General features: G+C 40.9%; 1 protein-coding gene across 3 annotated transcripts in view; it reads left to right on the forward strand.

The window, feature by feature from the left end:
- C26H10orf76 (chromosome 26 C10orf76 homolog) overlaps nucleotides 1–21,568 on the forward strand; it is a 167,776-nt gene that overhangs the window by 54,711 nt on the left and 91,497 nt on the right. For all 3 annotated transcript variants that reach the window (XM_018041317.1, XM_018041319.1, XM_018041318.1), the window contains 2 exons: nucleotides 17,593–17,675; nucleotides 18,277–18,403. In XM_018041317.1, the coding sequence (XP_017896806.1) occupies nucleotides 17,593–17,675; nucleotides 18,277–18,403 (210 nt within the window). The remainder of the gene's footprint in view (nucleotides 1–17,592; nucleotides 17,676–18,276; nucleotides 18,404–21,568) is intronic.

Genomic DNA, 21,568 nt, shown 5'->3' on the forward strand with positions numbered 1-21,568 from the left:
TTCCTATATCTTTTATGAGCCCCTATTCCTGGGCATAGATGAATTTAAAACAGACAATCAAACAAACTTTTTAGTTTGTTTAGGATACTTGTATTTTCAACTCTTCTTTTTGTCATTTCAGCCTTATTATAATCCAAACATGGCCATGTCACATATATATATATTTTATACTTTCTCTCTTGTTCCTTCTCCCTGTATTTTTTTGTCAGCTGGCAGAAACAATTAAATATTTCTTGAGTTCCATTGATTCTTCCATTGAGGAGTCAGTACAAACTTGGATTCTCTCTTGGTTCCATTTGGTAACAGCATATGGACTATAGGGAGGCTTCTGTGTGTTTCCTGGGGATGAGTAATCTTAGGAGGAATGTCTTAGGGAGAGGGTGTGGGGAGGGGGTGAAGAGATGGGGGAAACCCTGTTCTTTGTGTTACATCTGGCATTATTACTGTTTACAGACAGTGTCAGTTTTACCACTCCCCCTGTGCCAGAGACAAAAACAGCAAATTACAGTGTTTACTTTTGTCTTTGTATCCATTTGGTAGCCCAGTAAAGTCGCTGCCACCCCTGTGGGGGGAAAGAGTGGCTCTTCTCTAAGGGTACAATTAATACTGGCTTGCCACCCCTTGCTTTCGTGCATCTAAATTGGAGGTTTCAGAAAAGCAGAGGAGACATGTTTCCTGAGGCATTTGCTTGCTGATAGGTCCTGTGGCTTTTGTGACCTGATAGTACAATAAAATCTTCTCCAGATGATTATAGTGGTAAATTGTTGCCCCAGCCTTGGGAGAGCTTCTCTGTATTCTGAGCAGAGAAGTGTATGTGAGTGTCAGAGGCTTTGTGAGAAACGGGCCAGTAACCCCACCCCTGCCCATGGAATTCATCTCACTTGTTGTGACACATGGTTTCCTCCCAACCCAGTTTGGCTTTCTAAATTTAGTCCTTCATCATGGGAAGTAGAGATCTTTAATTAATGGATTAGCAAATTTGCAGTTACTGCCTATGGTGGTGAAGGGGGAGTAGGATAATAACGCTAAGTGGCAATAGTGGCATTTTGATATTTTAGGAGAAGAGTATGATTATGTGAGAGTTCAAAATTGAGAGAATGTCAGAAAAGCTAAAGAGAGATCAAAAGATTGAAATGACTAAAGTTGGAATTTCTTAGGTTGGAACAATTCTTTTTAATATAAAGGACTATTTGGTTGCCTGTGCATTAGTTGTATGATTAATTAGTTGTATGGTTAATTTAAAAATTTAGAATTAAAGAGAAAACACAAAAATGATGCAAATCTCTGGACATTAGTGTAACAAGTACAGATGGTTTGTGTCTATAACTGGGATGAAGTTACACATTGTAGTACTAAAGAGTTGATGGTAGTAGTTATTTCACCTGCTTTTGATTCTCTCCTGGTTTTGTTTTCTCTTTTATTCTATCACCTCTATTTTCTCTCCTAGCTCTCCTTCCTCTTGCCCTGGAAGCTCTCTAGCTTTTCTCCTATCCTTGTCATCAGTTGTCCTCTTCCTCATTTTCTCCTCTTCTGTTTTCTTTTCCATTGCCTTCTCCTGTTCACCCTCATCTGTCTTCCTCAGTCCTAGGGTTCTGTAACCTCTTACTCCCTTGCATTCTGTCCTTTGTGCTGCTGTTGTCATACGTTTACCTTTTATGTATTTTATAAACCCCAAAATACATTTCCATCATTTTGATTTAAAGAGGCAGTTATCTTTTAAAGAGATTTTAAAAGTCTTTTATATTTATCTTTTCTGGATCTTAGCTTTCCCTATTCTGGTGAGAAACTGTGAAGCAAGAGACCAGTCTTTATCCTGTATTGACTTTATTTCTTTGTGTACTTTATGTCATGTTTAGCTCTGTGTATAATTATTTGCTATCTCAGGACTGATTGACATGCTAAGGCCCTTGATAGGTTGAGAGGAGGTGTATATGAGTGTCATTCTTGAGGCTTGGATGGCTGCTTGTTCCAGGCATAGGCATTTGTACTGGAGTTCTCTGCCAGGTGAGATTAGCTCCTTTTCTAGGTAGACTGGGTGAGCCCTTCTGGAACGTGACTCCCTGTGTTCATACATGGAGTATATATAGTGAGATGCAGAGCAGCAGGTATTAAGGAAAGCTGCAAAATACTTGACTACATCTGATGCATCAGAGCCTGTAATAATGTATAATATTGTAATCAGTGAATATAAATGTGTCTATGGTGGATCCACCCACTCCTTGGCTGGTAATACCCTTCATATGTCAGTTTGCCCATGTTTTCATTCTTTCTTTGCCTTCTAGACGTATAGATTTGAGGGAGGTATGTGAAACTCATCATGGCAAATACGCTTATGTATACAGAAGCTTGCCCATATATGTGCTGCAAACTTCAGTTTAATTTTACTTACACATAAAACTGGTAAGGCATGTATTGTTAGGTCAGACACATGAGAGACCTCAGGTGCCCAGGAAGCATGGATGGCAAGTGCCTTTTATTATTTGGAATGAGAGTGTTTAGTCTCACTGCACTTTGAGTGGTTATTTTTATTCTTACAGTGTTTGACTACCTCTTTCTTATTGGGGAAGTAGCCAGGGATCCCCCTCCAAATTCCTATATGGAGTTTTCAGGTTTGGTTTTATGATAAGGAGGAGCCAGCTATGTTAGTTGGGGCTTTAATCCTGCCTGATATGTTGGTTTTACTGATGTAATCCCTGACCTACTCCCTGCTGCCGTGGTCTATTTATATGATGCCTGTCACCATGGTATCTGAATATATGTGGAAATATATTTAGGCTAACCTCAACTTGAATATAGAAAGGAAAAAGTCTTGTCTTTCTCATTACCCTATTTTCAGTAGTCACTGTTTTCCACCAAGTTACGGGAAGTTCAAAAGATCTTCTCTGACCTCTAGGCTACGCAGACTTCCTATTTTGAGTAAAAGATTAGGTCTTAAAATGCTCCTCTGATAAAGATAGAAAACTGAGTTTTAGGGTGAGAGCCTAGTGAAATAGTTCTTTGCTTTTGAGAATGTAATGAAAGATATCTTTGCATCCAGAAAAATGTCCATTTGCATGTAGATTTTGCATATAATTTCAGAGAGTTCATAGACCTTCTTCTGAAGCTCATCCATGATCCAATGTTAAGCATCTTAGTCTTTCCATGACAGATTCATGTTGATATATGGCAGAAACCAGCACAACATTGTAAAAGAAATTATCCTCTGATTAAAAATAAATGTAAAAAAAACTAAAGAAAAAATCAAATACAAGCCAAAAAAAGTCTCAAGTTGGAATCCAAAGGGGGTGAGGGGAAGAATCTCTGTCTTAATTTTTGCGATTGGCCTTCCAATTCTGTCTTCAGAAACATCTTTATATTTGGTTAGATAGTTTTTCTTTATTTACTGATTGTATTGCATTCCTCCTGGGAACTTTAGTTTTATCTCTGAACTTGAGACTAAAGACCAATGTTGGTCACTATGATTGGTTTCCTGTTATTCTCACAGATCTTTGGGCTTCTGTTTTAGCATATCACATTGTTATGCTGTGTTTGCACATGACTGTACAATGATTTGCTTAAATTATCTGTTTTTCCTCTTAAAAAAAAATTCCTGGAGGGCAGGGCCTGAGTTTTAATCATTGATTTATTCCCAGAGCACTGCTGCTGCTGCTAAGTCACTTCAGTCATGTCTGACTCTGTGTGACCCCATAGATGGCAGCCCACCAGGCTCCCCCGTCCCTGGGATTCTCCAGGCAAGAACACTGGAGTGGGGTGCCATTGCCTTCTTGTAACAGGGGCTCAGAAAACATTTGAGTGAATAAATAAATGGATGAATGGGTATGTCGAATTTCCATTGATGATGAGTCAGCATTCTCTTAAGGCAGCACAATGTTGTGTTTGGACTTCAAAAAAAATAGTATTAGAATATTTGTTTTCATGTGTCCTTTGAGCTGACTTCATCACCTTTTTATTTGAATTGTTGGTATGAAAGGGAGTGGTGGATAATTTCTCTTTCCTTTGTCACTTTCTTCCTTACCTCCAGACACATGGATTGCTTTTAACCAAGTGAAAATGGAAACTTAGTTTCTAAGCCATTAAGCAAGGAATGGGCAGAATGTTTAGAGAGAAGCATATAGTTGTTGGAGAGGGAAATACTTGAACAGAGAACTTCATGGAGTCAGCTTATTTTACTTCCATTGCAGGCAGAAGGGGCATTGGGGAGCCAGCCTGAGTTTAAATAGTATAGCTGTCCACAGTCTGAAAACAGGTTGATTTAAAGACAGGTTTATGTTGGCATTTTATATTTGGCATATATCTGTGGATCACGGTCCTTCTTACCCTTTCACTCTGCCACATATCTGGGTGATAAGTCATTATTTTTATCACCATTTGTTGGGGAGTGTATAGAAGGATAAGTGACTTGCTAAGGATCATGGAAACCAGACACTAAATAGTCATGATCAGAACTTAGAGTTCCTGACTCCTATGCTCAGAAGCAGATCACTAGGCAACATTTGCCTCTCTGCAGGAAGAGAGGCCCCCAAAGCCCCCAAAACAATCTGTTCAGCTTCACTGTGCTAAATAGCATCCAAAGCATTCACAGCTTTGTGAAAAAGAGAGAAATTGTACTTGGCCTGACCTTTCGGATACCTACTGGGAAAAATAGAAAACTCAGAGAGTGTCACAGCTTTCTGGATCCAGCTGGCACACTCATCACTGACAGAAGTTTGTGGCTTCATGGTTAGGTACACCTTGAGACTGGGAATTGAGAGCTTTCATTGCATGCTTATTATACTGTAGGTGTTATATAGGCCTGGAAGTTTTCAGGAGAAAGACTGACCTGAGCTGTAGATACAGCTGGCAGTTCTTGTATGGGTATAGCTTTGACAGTTTGCTAGCCCCCCCTGATTTGGGGAAACTATCCTTTGAGTTTTTAATTGTCTGCTTCATTTAGTTTGGTTACTTTTTTAAACTTTGTATTTTGATATAGTTATAGACTCACAGGAAGTTGCAAAAATAGTACAGAGAGTTTTTGTACCCTTCACCCAGATTCCTCCAATGGTGACATCTTACATAACTACGATATTGCTGCTTTAAGTTTGGAAGAGAGTATGCAGGTGGGGAAGAACATAGCAGTAAACAGCTAGAGTATATGGCAAGAGGAGTTTTGGCAGCTGCTATTGCTATTTTGTTCTTAAAATTGCTTTTAAATTGTTCTTCTTTTTTTCCCCAAATTTTCTCTGATTTAGGGGAATCTGTTACAAGATGTATTCTAGGCTTGATGTGCCTAATTAAGACTGCTCTAACTTCCATGTGCAAAAATATGGAGGCTTCTTTCTTCTGTGGATAATCAGTTCTTCTTAAAGTTAGAATGTTCTAATGTGGGAGCATTTGAAGGTGTTTCTCTCTTTTCATAATTTTGTTATGGAAGATCCTGTATAGTAGTGTACGAAGCCCCAGGGCAGACAAAGAATGCCAGGAAACCTTTTTTCCCTTCAAATCACCACATTTGGCTAAATCTAAAATTTATACTATTTTGAATCTTTCTCTTAGAATCTTGGCAGAAGCAAAAGATAAGAATTTCTAACAAGTTTAGCCTGTTAGAAGGAGAAAAAGATTCCCACCTAAAAGAGTGAGAAATCTCTGTTCTTTTCTCTGCACAAAAAGGCACTTCCCATCCAGAGAAATGTCAACTCTCGTAGGCCCATTAGCATCTTGTCAACTAAAAAAGGCAGAGGAAAGAGTAGTTGTGCTTTTGGTGTGCTGCCTGTACTGGTTGTGTAGGAAAGTGTCATTTGATTTCATAAGGTATCATCATTCCCTGGATCTTGAGTGAGCAGGACAAGTCTCTTAGTGTTTTTTCCCTCATATGAGCAGAAAGTAAAGTTCTTGGTTATACATCAGATGGCTCCACTGAGACATGGTCTCATTAACTGAGATTTCTTCAAGGGTGATTTTGACTCTTCATTTCGGCAGTGCTGGAAAAAATCAGTAGGTATCTAGGGCCCTAGAAGAGGATGGTGGCCTCTAAGCATGCTTAGTTAGAAGCAGCTGCACAGAATGTGTATGGGATCTTGCATTGCTCCATATGGGAGCAATGGGAACTTTCACATAATAACTTGCTTTCACGGTAAGGAGGGTGGGTGGTAACTGTGAGGACTGCAGTGTCCCCAAGTAAATGGGGAATTGGAGATAGTTGAGAATTTTATTTTCTTTTTTGGCAGATACACTTCAGTTGCAAGGAAAATGGTAAGACAGAATCTAACTTCCATTTAAAGAAAGGATTTGTTCTTTTCTCCAGTTCATCTAGGACATAGAGCCTTTAGACAGCACAGGTTGTTGACATACCGACTTTATATTGTGCTAAAATACAGATAACATAAAATCTACTATCTTAACCATTTTTAACTGTATGTTCAGTGGTACTAAATACATTCACACTGTAATGTAGGCATCACCACTGTCGTTCCCCATAACTCTTCATCTTCTAAAACTGAACCTCTTCCCTTTTCTCCTCAGTTCAGTTCAGTTCAGTTCATTTCAGTCTCATAGGCGTGTCTGTCCTTTGCTACCCCATGAATCGCAGCACGCCAGGCCTCCCTGTCCATCATCAACTCCCGGAGTTCACTCAGACTCATGTCCATCAAGTCAGTGATGCCATCCAGCCATCTCATCCTCTGTTGTCCCCTTCTCCTCCTGCCCCCAATCCCTCCCAGCATCACAGTCTTTTCCAATGAGTCAACTCTTCGCATGAGGTGGCCAGAGTACTGGAGTTTCACCTTTAGCATCATTCCTTCCAAAGAAATCCCAGGGCTGATCTCCTTCAGAATGGACTGGTTGGATCTCCTTGCAGTCCAAGGGACTCTCAAGAGCCTTCTCCAACACCACAGTTCAAATGCATCAATTCTTCGGCGCTCAGCCTTCTTCACAGTCCAACTCTCACATCCATACGTGACCACTGGAAAAATCATAGCCTTGACTAGACAGACCTTAGTCGGCAAAGTAATGTCTCTGCTTTTAAATATGCTATCTAGGTTGGTTATAATTTTTCTTCCAAGGAGTACGCGTCTTTTAATTTCATGGCTGCAGTCACCATCTGATGTGATTTTGGAGCCCAAAAAAATAACTTCTGACACTGTTTCCACTGTTTCCCCATCTATTTCCCATGAAGTGATGGGACCAGATGCCATGATCTTCGTTTTCTGAATGTTGAGCATTAAGCCAACTTTTTCACTCTCCTCTTTCACTTTCATCAAGAAGCTTTTTAGTTCTTCACTTTCTGCCATAAGGGCAGTGTCATCTGCATATCTGAGGTTATTGATATTTCTCCCAGCAATCTTGATTCCAGCTTGTGTTTCTTCCAGTCCAGCATTTCTCATGATGTACTCTGCGTAGAAGTTAAATAAGCAGGGTAACAATATACAGCCTTGACGTACTCCTTTTCCTATTTGGAACCAGTCTGTTGTTCCATGTCCAGTTCTAACTGTTGCTTCCTGACCTGCATACAGATTTCTCAAGAGGCAGGTCAGGTGGTCTGGTATTCCCATCTCTCTCAGAATTTTCCACAGTTGATTGTGATCCACACAGTCAAAGGCTTTGGCACAGTCAATAAAGCAGAAATAGATGTTTTTCTGGAACTCTCTTGCTTTTTCGATGATCCAGCGGATGTTGGCAATTTGATCTCTGGTTCCTCTGCCTTTTCTAAAACAAGCTTGAACATCAGGAAGTTCACAGTTCACGTATTCCTGAAGCCTGGCTTGGAGAATGTTGAGCATTACTTTACTAGTGTGTGAGATGAGTGAAATTGTGTGGTAGTTTGAGCATTCTTTGGCATTGCCTTTCTTTGGGATTAGAATGAAAACTGACCTTTTCCAGTCCTGTGGCCACTGCTGAGTTTTCCAAATTTGCTGGCATATTGAGTGCAGCACTTTGACAGCATCATCTTTCAGGATTTGAAATAGCTCAACTGAAATTCCATCACCTCTACTAGCTTTGTTCATAGTGATGCTTTCTAAGGCCCACTTGAGATCACATTCCAGAATGTCTGGCTCTAGATGAGTGATCACATCATCGTGATTATTCAGGTCATGAAGATCTTTTTTGTACAGTTCTTCTGTGTATTCTTGCCGCCTGTTCTTAATATCTTCTGCTTCTGTTAGGTCCATACCATTTCTGTCCTTTATCGAGCCCATCTTTGCATGAAATATTCTCTTGGTATCTCTAATTTTCTTGAAGAGATCTCTGGTCTTTCCCATTCTGTTGTTTTCCTCTATTTCTTTGCGTTGATCGCTGAAGAAGGCTTTCTTATCTCTTCTTGCTATTCTTTGGAACTCTGCATTCAGATGCTTATATCTTTCCTTTTCTCCTTTGTTTTTCACTTCTCTTCTTTTCACAGCTATTTGTAAGGGCTCCTCAGACAGCCATTTTGGTTTATTGCATTTCTTTTCCATGGGGATAGTCTTGATCCCTGTCTCCTGTACAATGTCACGAACCTCTTTCCATAGTTCATCAGGCACTCTATCTATCAGATCTCGACACTTAAATCTATTTCTCACTTCCATTGTATAATCATAAGGGATTTGACTTAGGTCATACCTGAATGGTCTAGCGGTTTTCCCTACTTTCTTCAATTTAAGTATGAATTTAGTAATAAGGAGTTCATGATCTGAGCCACAGTCAGCTCCCGGTCTTGTGTTTGCTGACTGTATAGAGCTTCTCCATCTTTGGCTGCAAAGAATATAATCAGTCTGATATTGGTGTTGACCATCTGGTGATGTCCATGTGTAGAGTCTTCTCTTGTGTTGTTGGAAGAGGGTGTTTGCTATGACCAGTGCGTTCTCTTGGCAAAACTCTATTAGTCTTTGCCCTGCTTCATTCTGCATTCCAAGGCCAAATTTACCTGTTACTCCAGGTATTTTCTTGACTTCCTACTTTTAGATTCCCGTCCCCTATAATGAAAAGGACATCTTTTTTGGGTGTTCTAAAAGGTCTTGTAACCACTCAGCTTCAGCTTCTTCAGCATTACTGGTTGGGGCATAGACTTGGATTAATGTGATATTGAATGGTTTGCCTTGGAAATGAACAGAGATCATTCTGTCGTTTTTGAGATTGCATCCAAGTACTGCATTTCGGACTCTTTTGTTGACCATGATGGCTACTCCTTTTCTTCTGAGGGATTCCTGCCCGCAGTAGTAGATATAATGGTCATCTGAGTTAAATTCACCCATTCCAGTCCATTTTAGTTCACTGATTCCTAGAATGTGACGTTCACTCTTGCCATATTTTGTTTGACCACTTCCAGTTTGTCTTGATTCATGGACCTGACATTCCAGGTTCCTATGCAATATTGCTCTTTACAGCATCGGACCTTGCTTCTATCACCAGTCACATCCACAGCTGGGTATTGTTTTTGCTTTGGCTGCATCCCTTCATTCTTTCTGGAGTTATTTCTCCACTCATCTCCAGTAGCATATTGGGCACCTACTGACCTGGGAGTTCCTCTTTCAGTATCCTATCCTTTTGCCTTTTCATATTGTTCATGGGGTTCTCAAGCCAAGAATACTGAAGTGGTTTACCATTCCCTTCTCCAGTGGACCACATTCTGTCAGACCTCTCCACCATGATCCGCCCTTCCTGAGTTGCCCCGCAGGCATGGCTTAGTTTCATTGAGTTAGACAAGGCTGAGGTCCTAGTGTGATTAGATTGACTAGTTTTCTGTGAGTATGGTTTCAGTGTATCTGCCCTCTGATGCCCTCTTGCAACACCTACTATCTTACTTGGGTTTCTCTTACCTTGGGCATGGGGTATCTCTTCACGGATGTTCCAGCAAAGCACAGCCGCTGCTCCTTACCTTGAATGAGGGGTATCTCCTCACTGCTGCCCTTCCTGACCTTCAACGTGGGATAGCTCCTCTAGGCCCTCCTGTGCCCGCGCAGCCACCACTCCTTGGGCGTGGGGTGGCTCCTTCCTGCCGTGGCCCTGGCCTCGGCACGGGGTGGCTCCTTTGTGCGAAGCCCCTGGCCTCGGGCGCGGGGTGGCTCCTTCCGCCACTGCCCCTGACCTCGGAGGCAGGGTAGCTACTCCTGGCCTCCGCCCCTGACCTCGGATGTGGAGTAGCTCCTCTTGGCCGCCGCCGTTCGGGCATGGGGTCCTCCCAGCTTCTGCCCCTGACCTCGGATGTGGAGTAGCTCCTCTTGGCCGCCGCCGTTCGGGCATGGGGTCCTCCCAGCTTCTGCCCCTGACCTCGGACGTGGGGTAGCTCCTCTTGGCCGTGCTTAGTGTGCCGGTCGCAGCCACCTGCGCTTAGTGCCTTTTCCCTGGCAACCACCAGTCTATCTTCTTTCTTTATGATTTTGGCTACTCTAAGTACTCCATGCAAGTGGAATGATTCAGTATTTTTCTTTTTGTGACCTGACTTATTTTACTTACGGTATCCTGAAGGTTCAATAAATCAGATTCCCCCCTTCTTGCAGAGTTATATATTTTTTGTTATTATTTTTGTTTATTTTTATTAATATATTTATTCTGGCTGCATTGCATGGCTGTGGGATCTTAGTTCCCTAACTAAGGTATGAGCCTGGACCCTCAACAGTGAAAGCCCAGAGTGCTAACTGTTGGACCACCAGGGAATTCACTATTATTTTTGTTTTTGACTGTAGGCTGTGTCTGTGCTGAGGATCAGCCTGAGGTGTGAACTTAATCTTTTCTTAGATCTTTTCTGAGCTTTTTTCTTGGGCATGTCCAGTCACTCTCTTAATTTTCCTTGAATATGAAGTTGTTTCCGAATGTCCTCTTTTTTTTTTTTTTTGGTTGTTTCTGAATGGTCTTCTTGATTAATGTTTTTATTGTCCTAGTATTTACCTTTTCTCTTTAGATTGAAGCATAGTTGATTTACAGTGTTGTGTTAGATTCCACTGTACAGCAAAGTGACTCAATTATACATATGTATTTATTTTTTCCATTATGGTTTATCTCAGTATATTGAATATAGTTTCCTGTGCTATATGTTAGGATCTTCTTGTTTATCCATTCTGTATGTAATAGTTGGCACATGCTAACCCCAAACTCCCAATCTATCCCTCCCTCTCTCACCCTCCCTTAGCAACCACAAGTCTGTTCTCTTGGTTTGTGAGTCTGTTTCTTAAATAATGTTCATTTGTGTTGAATGTCCTAGTTTTTACTGTCTAGCTCCTGAAAGAGGAAAAGCAAAAAATGAAGGTTGGGGAAAAAGGGGCACTGGCCCTTTAAGCCTAGATGTCACTTATCTCTCCGGGGGACAGGCTTGTAACAATGAGGGGAAGTGCAACAAAAATGGCTGCCCACCTCTTTGTCTGCATCTCTGTGATCAGAAGCAGCAATCAGTGATCATAGCACAGATCCCCAATATTTGGAAGTTATAGCCCTTATTGCCATATCTGGGCGCTGGTCCACCCCAGCTCCTACAAGCTGTGTGCAAGCTGCACTAGAAACAGGTGCACAGTTGCTTACCACAGGCCTGGGATTGGGGATAGGTAGCTGCTAATGTACTAAGAGTTGAAATTGACCAAAGTGAACCAAATTTACCATCCAAATTTTCCTGTAGAAGTTTCAGACCTTCATCAGAGTCCAGAGTTCTAAACAGTTACGTCAGACAGATTCTGCCAGGGCAATTATTGTCCTGGCAGAGGATTCTGGGAGAGAGATTCCTGATGTTTCATGCTCTGCCACCTTCCCAGAATCCTCCCACTGGGTATACCGTCTTTTGTGCTCTGTTCACCTGGAGAGGCTCGTAGCATATAACCAAAGCCATTTCATTTTCTTGTTGGATTCATTGGTCTCTGTTTCAGTAAGGCACTTGGGTTTAACAGTCAGCCAGATGCCTGTATTCTGAAAACCCATCTAGTGTATTTTTGAATTTTTCTGCTGGTCAGTGTTGGTTTCTAAGTCCTTCCTGTGCCACTTTGCTGACTGACAGTGAGCCTTCTGATTGCTGGCAATGTCCCTGAGTGATTTTGTCCAGAGATGCTCAAATTGCTAGAGTTTATAGTGCCTCTGGGGTTTCAGAGGCATTGACTTGTTCAGTTCAGTTCAGTTGCTCAGTCTTGTCCGACTCTTTGCGACCCCATGGACTTTAGCATGCCAGGCTTCCTTGTCCATCACCAACTCCCAGAGCCTACTCAGACTCAACGTCCATTGCATTGGTGATGCCATCCAACCATCTCATCCTCGGTTGTCCCCTTCTCCTCACGCCTTCAATCTTTCCCAGCATCAGGATCTGTTCCAGTCAGTCAGTTCTTCACATCAGGTGGGCAAAGTATTGGAGTTTCAGCTTTAGCATCAGTCCTTCCAGTGAATATTCAGAACTGATTTCCTTTAGGATGGACTGGTTGGATCTCCTTGCAGTGCAAGGGACTCTCAAGAGTCTTCCCCAACACCACAGATCAAAAGCATCAATTCTTTGGCACTCACCTTTCTTTATAGTCCAACTCTCACATCCATACATGACTACTGGAAAAAAGATACCTTTGACTAGACAGGCCTTTGTTGGTAAAGTAATTTCTCTGCTTTTTAATATGCTGTCTAGGTTGGTCATAATTTCCTTTCAAGGAGCAAGCATCTTTTAATTTCATGGCTGCAGTCACCATCTGCAGTGATTTTGGAGCCCCCCAAAATAAAGTCTGTTACTGTTTCCATTGTTTTCCCATCTATTTGCCATGAAGGGATGGGATTGGATTCCATAATCTTAGTTTTCTGAATGTTGAGTTTTAAGTCAACTTTTTGACTCTCCTCTTTGACTTTCATCAAGAGGCTCTTTAGTTCTTCTTCATACTAGTGCTATTTGTAGCCTGTCCTTTGAGTTCTTCTACCTCTCTCCTAAGCTAGTAAGGTTCTAAGTATTTCTCTTATATCAGTCACTGTGAAGTTACCCATTTTCCCTAATGATCAGGTTTTGACTTGGAATCTGTGGCCTCTCATCCTAACTCCATGCCAGGCCACAAAATAGGGCCTGGCTTAGTCTTGTCTTTGCTTTCTGTCTCTTTGTCTTCAGAGCAGGTAAAAGCTGTTCAAAGAGATTGCTCTCTCTGACCTGATTCTTCAGAGACATTTATTTGTGCTCTGCTCTCTGCCTCCTTCCTGTCTTTAATCTTATTTAAATGTCATTCACTTGGTTTTGTAATTAAACCTCCCCTCTGCTTCTCTGAGGCAGGCGCTGAGCTACCACTTAATTGTGTCTTCCCGTGGTTGGCTTGCTCCTCTCTGCACCTGGTTTACCTCAATGTGGGGAGAGGTTTTAGTTCAGGAGAAGTTCCCATATCCATTATTCACTCCATGCTCCTACACGACAGCATGGTTTGCTGCTTGCTACCTTCTTTTCCTCCACTTAAATTCAAAGCAGAATAGAAAAAGTCTGGGAATGTCTTCATTGTGTCGGGTATATTAATGCTAGGAACAGCTCTGTGAACAAGGTTCCTTGTGCAATGAGGTGGCCTTGTGTCAGACAGGAGGATTCTCAGGTGGGTGGTATTGAACTCTTCACATTTAAAAAACAGATTGGCTGCTTTGCCTCTGTGAATTCACTTGGGACGCAGGGAACTGTCAGGGGTACCCATTCCTGGCTCAACTTTCCAGAACCTGTGCACTATCCTTTGTTCTACTTGTGTCTGCATACAGAAAAGTCAGAACTTCTGCATCCTGCTGCCATATTTGATGCACAAGACTCTCCAAGGAAAGAAACCTGGAGAAGTAAGTAGGAGACTGACACTTGCCTCTAGTACAGAGTCAAAGAGGCAACATCCAGGCCAGAATAATGGAGTGTGTAGCCTTTCCCTTCTCCAGAGGAATTTTCCCAAATCAGGGATCGAACCCAGGTCTCCCACATTGCAGGCAGATTCTTTACCAGCTAAGCTACAAGGGAAGCCCAGGGATACTGGAGTGGGTAGCCTATTCCTTCTCCAGCAGATCTTCCTGGCCCAGGAGTCAAACTGGGTTCTCCTGCATTGGAGGCAGATTCTTTACCAACTGAGCCATCAGGGAAGTAAAGAGGCAGCAGTTGCAGCTAGTTTGTAGTTCCTGAAAGCGAATCCAGAAACTTAAGTTTTCAAAGTGCCTGGTGGAAAAGACTTTCCAGTGAAGAAACAAGTGTGTATGGAGCACCCACTTCCCTACAACTTAAACTTGTTGAATGTGTAATGGAATACCTCAGATGTTTCACTGACATAACTTCTCTATTTTTCACTCAGTGCAGGTTAAGAGTATTTGAAGCCAGGGATCTGGATCCTCCTTTAGTAGGAATAAAAAAGATTTAGGAGTCAAACCCAGCAATTAAAAGTAAAACATAAAAAAATAAAAATAAAGAGGGGAGATGAAAGCTGATATAGAGGGCCTTCCAAGGTGCTTTATGCTGAGAAAAGCTACTGGGAGTGTTTTAGTGTTGAGAATGAGTAGAAGAAAGGTAATAATGAGGTGTTAAGCAGCTGTGCTATAAGAAGTAGCTGAGGAGCAAGAAAAGGAGAGCACCAAGTAAATGGAAATAACCTTGGAGCAGCCAATAGATGGAGAAAGTTATAAACCAGAGTCTTCTAGGAAAGTGTTGATAATAGTATAGTTAGCAGATCTTAAGCACACCATTTATACATAAGCTTCCTTCTGTTTTAATATTTGACTGCATCTAGCTCAGATGGTAAAGAGTCTGCCTGCAGTGTGGGAAACCCGGGTTTGTTTCCTGGGTCGGGAAGATCCCCTGGAGAAGGAAATGGCAAACCACTCCAGTATTCTTGCCTGGAAAATCCCATGGATGGAGGAGCCTGGTAGTCTATAGCCCATGGGGTACCAAAGGGTCGGACATGACTGAGCGACTTCACTTTCACTTTCAGCACCTTTATTTGTCTGTTGTTGTTCAGTTGCTAAGCAGTGACTCCATGGACTCTTGCAACCCCGTGGACTGCAGGCTTTTATCTTAATGGAATAGAAGAAGGAACACTAAACAGGAGACCAGGTTCTAGTCCCTGCTTGGTCACTAACTAGTTGGGGTGGTGGTCGGGGGTTGTTTTTGAATCCAAAAATGAGGGAGGAGGATTAAATAACCTCTGAGGTTCTCTCTAGCTCTAAAAATTTAAAATCAACTATGTTGAAGCCTCACAGACTTTGGACTCTCATCACGTCGTGTCAGAGGATAGAAGACCATGTATGTGTGTATAGGACACTGAACAGTTGATAGAATGCTAAGTCAGAGAGATGTTGAAGGAAAAACATGTTATATTATGGGATATTGGGGCATTCTTTCTTGAAGAAGAATCATGGTTCCTGATGTCAGAGGCTCGTGGGAGCCAATTTTAAGGTTACTTTGTTCATTTTAGCTGCCTTTTAAATTCCCTGTAGAGAATGATGACTTCCAGGTAAGAAAACCCTGGCTTTTTCAAAAGGTAGGGGGTCTGACCTGCATTGTCAGGGATAGAATGCAGGTTTCTCCGACACAGACTCTCAGAGTATTGCAGTGCTGGACTCTCCTTCTCAACACTAGTTGACTCTGCTGACATCGGTGACAATTGAAACGCAGGCCACCTCTTGGCCTGTGCTAGAATTGCTCTCTTCCTCCCCTCATATTTATCACTTTGTCATCCCTGACTCTGAATCCCAGAGATCAAGGCTAGCTGTAGTCCAGCAGAGGAGCAATAAATCATTGTGCTCACTTCCTTTTCTCCAGGTTTTCTACCCCTTAATTACCACATAACCACTGCTGAGGCTGCATCTTTGTGCTGCATGTGCCTGGGACAAAAGCCTTCTTGATTGGTTATGTACAAAAGCAACTTTGTCTCTAGCTAGCCATTATGTTTTGCAGAATGCCACATGTGTTACCCATCCTTTTTTCTTGTCTCTTGTGAATTTATAGAGTCGTACTGTCAGAAGATTTATCTATTAACAGGGCTTGTCTAAGCTCTGGGGATAGTGAGAGTGGCGTGGGAAGCCCCTACACATTATGAAGAGAGATTTGGGCTGGGTTAGTCTTTTTCTTGGCCTTGCTGCAGCTTGCAGGATCTTAGTTACCCAGTCAGAGATTGAACCTGGGCCACAGCAGTGAAAGTGCCGAGTTCTAACCACTGGACTGCCAGGGAATCCCCATGGGTTAGTCATTTTTATGTGGATTTTAGCTAGTCCCCTTCATTCTCTGAGCTCCTGGTAGGAGCTTAGTAGATTGTATGATCCAGAGTGGTCTCCCATGGAGCTTTTTTGGGTCCAGTCCAATAGATCACTTGTTAACAGACAACATCAAAAAAGCCAGCTGCCTATCATTTGCCTTTCCATTAGGAAACCTCAGAGAACTTGAGTCAGGGTGAAGAGTTCATAAATGAGGATGCCTGCCTCCTTCAAACCTAGCGAGGCTTTTTTTTTTTCCTATTTGAAGGGAAGAGTCAGGCTTTAGAAACAGAATGTAGACAAGCTCTTGTACTTTTCCTTGCCTGCTGTTTCTTTACTGTACCTGTGCTTTTAGAGGGTTGAGAGTGAGGGGTGTTGTATGGCAGGCAGCAAGTGTCTGGAGAGACTTACTCCTACTCAGCATTCCCTGCTGTTTCAAATCTAAGCTCACATCTCTTTTCTAAGAGTAGTAAACCACACAAAGCTCAGACAAGAGAATGGACTTCTCTGCTGACAAAAAGGCAGGTATGGTCTTAGGAAAGGAGCGGTCAAGCCTTTTTTGTGTGTGTATATGTAGAAGTAGGACAGGTTGACAGGGAGAAGACAAAAGGAACATCAAATACTTGTAGCCGCTGAACCCCTCCTTTATATCCCCCATCACACAGGGGAGATAGGTACAGTGGCAGTGGCTATGGTGGGCACAGAAGCAGGACTGAGTTTATAGCCTTGGGTGAAAGAGTATAAGGCAGTTGTTAAATTATTTTATGCTTAATATTTATTGGCAAAAATGTCTTTAAAGCTGTACTGTTTAACTAGGGACTTAGCGGTCAGTCTCATGATTGAGATTGCTTGGGTTTTGGCACTCTATCCACTCATTAAAGATTACAAGGCAAAAAGGGGACCTTTTCAGTAAATGTTTTCACAGTTAAGAGAGGACAGAGCACGTTGCACTCTTATTTGAATATTTAGAACAGTTAAGGGCTTTTTCTTTTCCTTCATGAGCTTTTTTTATCCAGAACTAAAGCAGTAGGTTCTACACTATGTCTGTTGATCATTTAGATTCGAAAGATGTCCTTCTTAGCAGTAATGTTTGAAACAGATACGTAGCTAAAACTTGGTGACTTGAAACACTAGCAGCCTGGGGTGAGAAGGGACGCTCAGTAAACTGAGGAAATTTGATGGGGAAATCAGCATATAGGTGTAAATTTGGAACACTGAAATGTCCATTTTATAGTCAAATTTCTGAGCTTAATTGCTAAATAAGAAGTAAAAAGTAAATTTTTTAAAACTTTCTATGGACAGATAAGCAGACATGTGCTTGAGAATGTCAGTGCTTTCTTCAACTACACCTGCTCTGACTGCTTTTAAAAATTTCCTAGTAGCTGTGGTATACTCGTTCTAGCCCTGTTTGGATTTCTTTAGATCTAGTCTACTTTCATTTAACTTTATTGATTATGCTTTGATTATCTTATCAATTTTTTTTTTTTTCTTCTTTTTAAGCCTTGATAAATTTGTTGAAGTTCCTTATGTCAAATGAGACTGTACTTTTGGCAAAGCACAACATTTTTACATTAGCTCTTATGGTGAGTAGCAAAAAAACACATTTATTTTTCTGAAGCTATACTATAGGGCAAAAATGGGCTGGTTTGAGACAGGAGCTGGTGTTCTAAGGATTAAACTATAGGGGGATACCAGGCCTTTATTTTCCCTTTGGATCAGAATCTCTCTACTAGTGCTTCCACTTTCACCTGTGTCTTTGGAGAACCTGGGGTTCTTTCATGAAATAATGGTAACACACACTGTTATATAATATTCCCACCACACAGATATAAGAGGTGTTCTTTCATGAAATAATGGTAACACACACTGTTATATAATATTCCCACTACACAGATATAAGAGGTGTAAATTAATTTCAAGGGGATTGATAATACGGAACAGTAGAAAATAATTAGAAAGTGATGAGTTTTCAGTAATTATTACTTTATGTAATTTATTGAATGGTAAGTTTTATAGAAGTTAATTTTTAATAATGATTTTGTTTAAGAACCAACTAATAAAATTGCTGAAAATTTAACTGCTCTTGAAAGACAATAAGAGCTGGCTATATAGCACACTACTGATAATACCCTTCTGAGTCTTCATAGTATGATGTCTATATATGGGCTTTTGCTTCTTTTTTAGATTGTGAACCTATTTAATATGTTTATCACATATGGAGATACATTCCTGCCCACTCCCAGCAGTTATGATGAACTCTACTATGAGATTATCCGCATGCACCAGAGCTTTGACAACCTCTACTCTATGGGTAAGCTGTCTTCTTTTTATTTTTCTCTCCCCATCAGCTGTGATTTTTGGTCTGTGAAAGGAAAAGACTGCAAAAGATTCTCACCTAGTTGCTTGGTGCCCTTACTTGGCACAGAACTATAGTAGTCTCCTTTTCTCAGGCAATAAGAAAGTATGTGTGGACTTCCTCGCCTTCAGGAACTCAGAATTCATCTCAGTAGAAAGCTGGTTAGCGTCCCTGTAGCCCTTTCTTGATGTTTGTGAAAGAGAGAAAATAGGGAGGCTTGTAGATTTAGTGAATGCCAGTGAGATGGGTGTGAGAGTGGGTGGGAGTTGACAGCAGCAAATAGAAGAGCTTGGATCCCAAAGGAACATTGTGTGATTTGAAAAGGTACAAGGTTTTAAGGATTTTTAATGTACCTATGTATTTTTAGCATAACTTAGAAGAGGAAGTGGGCATTAGATAAAAATCTTTTTTACAAAAACCTTTTGGTGACTGGCTCACCTAAAATTTACTCTGCAGCCACATGAGTATTCCTTATTTCTGTAAGAGGTCATGTATCCCTGTAAGTTTGAGTGTAGAGTCTAATCAAACCTACCTAAGTTTAAAGGTCAAGAAAGATTTCTTTAGATTTCCCGGAAATAGTAAGCCACTCAATAAAGCTGTCTATTAAAAAGCTCCAGCTTATTAGCTTTAGTGGGATGTAATTGATATATAATAAACTGCATTCTTTTTTTTTTGGCCATGCTGAGGCATGTGGGATCTTAGTTCCCTGACCAGGGATGGAACCCATACCCCCTGCAGTGGAAGCATGGAGTCTTAACCACTGGACCCCCAGGGAAGTCCCAAACTGCACTTTTTTAAAGGATACAATTTTTGATAAGTTTTGGCATGTGTATATGTACATGAAGCTGTCATTAAATCAAGATAATGTACATATCCAACCCCCCCCAATTTCCTTGTGTCCCTTTATGTCACTTTTACCACCTCTGTCCCTTATCCCTAGGCAACCCCTGATCTGCTTTCTGTCACTGTTGATTAGTTTACTTTATCCTTATTGTTGGGACTATTTATGAAAAGTTCATCTTCTGCTTGGGACTCCTGTATGTATCATGTGTAAAGTGGAGGGGATTTGGAATACATGGAGAAGAGTAGAAGCAAAGAGTGGAAAGAAGGATTGCCTAGGAGGAAATTTTTTTTTAAATTTCCCTGCTCTCTCATTCTCAATGTAATAGCTTTAGGATCAGGTCAGCTCCCCTCAGAATAAGAGGTTCCCATTGTCATATCAAGTCACACGTCTCTTTTTTTTTTTTTTTTTTGGCTAGGAAGTTTTCCATGAGAACCCTCTAGCAAATTTCCCATTGGCAGAATGTTCTCAGTGTACCCTGGTGTGGTTTGCATCTACCTGGCTTTTACCAGTGTCCTTGTTTTCAAGAATATAGAATTTTCCAAGGGTGAAGAGCTGCCCCAGAGGCTTTAATACCCATTAATGGATGAATAAAGAGGTCTTTCAGTGAGGAAAGGAAGGAGAGTTGGAGTCGGGGAGGTATTTTACAGATGTCCGACTTACCTGCGCAGTTAAGCCATGTACACAGTCAAATGAGATCAATGTTTACAGCTATAGCAACAAGAGAAGAAAGGATATCTGGGAATGCTCAGATGTACTAAGAAAGTACAAAGAGGAAAGTGAATTTTACTAAATGAAACACAACAAATAGTAGGAGGTGGCATGTTTCAGTACTCTCCATTTTGTGTAAAGTATGATGAAACTTCAGGTGGAAAAAAATGTATTTTTTAGTCAGGTTTTTTGAAGTATAATTTACATATATGATATAATTCACCATTTTTAATGTACTGTTCTGAATTTCAGCAAATGCATACAGAAGTATAATTATCACAGAAAATCAAGATTTAGAAGAGTTTTACCATCTCAAAAACTTCCCTCTTCTCTGTACCTCCTGTAAGATCAACTCCTCCACCCACTCCTGTGAGATCAGCTCCTAGCCACTTTCTAGCAACCACTGATCTATTCCTTGTCCCCATGATTTTGCCTTTTCTAAAAAAGTATATAGATGACATCATACTGTTTTTTGAGTCTGGCTTCTTATACATATTAATTAGTTTGAAGTTATCCGTGTTGATGCAGGTATCAGTAGTTTGTTCCTTTTTATTACGGGGTAATATTCCATTATGGGAATACGCTAGTTTAACTTATCCATTTATCAGTGGAAGGACATTTAGAAAGTTTCCAGTTTTTAGGGATTGTAAATAAAACCTCTGCAAACATTTTTGTACACAGATTCATGTGAACACAAGTTTTCTTTTCACTTGGTACCTTCCTGAGCATATGGAGCATATTTACAATAGCTGTTTTAATGTCCTTTCCCTCTAACTCCATCATCTCTCTTCATGTCTAGGTCTGTTTTATTGACTGATTTTTCTCCTGTTTATGGGTTATGTTTTTCTGGCTTCTCTGGGTTTTTTAAATTAATTAATTAGGCTGCATTGGGTCTTAGTTGTGGCACGCAGGAACTTCGTTGCATCATGTGGGATCTTTGGTTGCAGTGCATGGACTCCATTGGGATCTGAGTTCTCTGACCTGGGATTGAACCCATGTCCCCTGCACTGCAAGGTGGATTCTTTTTTTTTTTGAAAAATTTTTATTGAAACAGTTTATTTACAATGTTGTATCAGTTTCAGGTATAGAGCAAAGTGGTGTGTGTGTGTGTGTGTGTGTGTATACATATGTGTATTCTGTTTTAGATTCTTTTCCACTATAGGTTATTACAAAATATTGAGTATAGAGCAAAGTGGTGTGTGTGTGTGTGTGTGTGTGTGTGTGTACATATGTGTATTCTGTTTTAGATTCTTTTCCACCATAGGTTATTACAAAATATTGACTATAGTTCTACAAGGTGTTTTCTTAACCACTGGACCACCAGGGAAGTCCCTTTTCTACTTCTTGAATGCTGGTAATTTTTAAATTGGATTTTGAACATTGTGATGTTAATGTTGTAAAGTTTGATTTTATTATGTTCCTTTATATAATGTTAGACTTTGTTCTGGAATGCAGTTATGTTGTGTGAAATCAGTTTCATCCTTTTAGGATTTGCTTTTAAGGGTTATTAAATTGGGTTAAGAGCAACTTTTATTATAGGCTAATTTGGCCAGATTACTAATACAGTA

Source organism: Capra hircus, chromosome 26, assembly GCF_001704415.2.
Source record: "Capra hircus breed San Clemente chromosome 26, ASM170441v1, whole genome shotgun sequence".
Lineage (NCBI taxonomy): Eukaryota > Metazoa > Chordata > Mammalia > Artiodactyla > Bovidae > Capra > Capra hircus.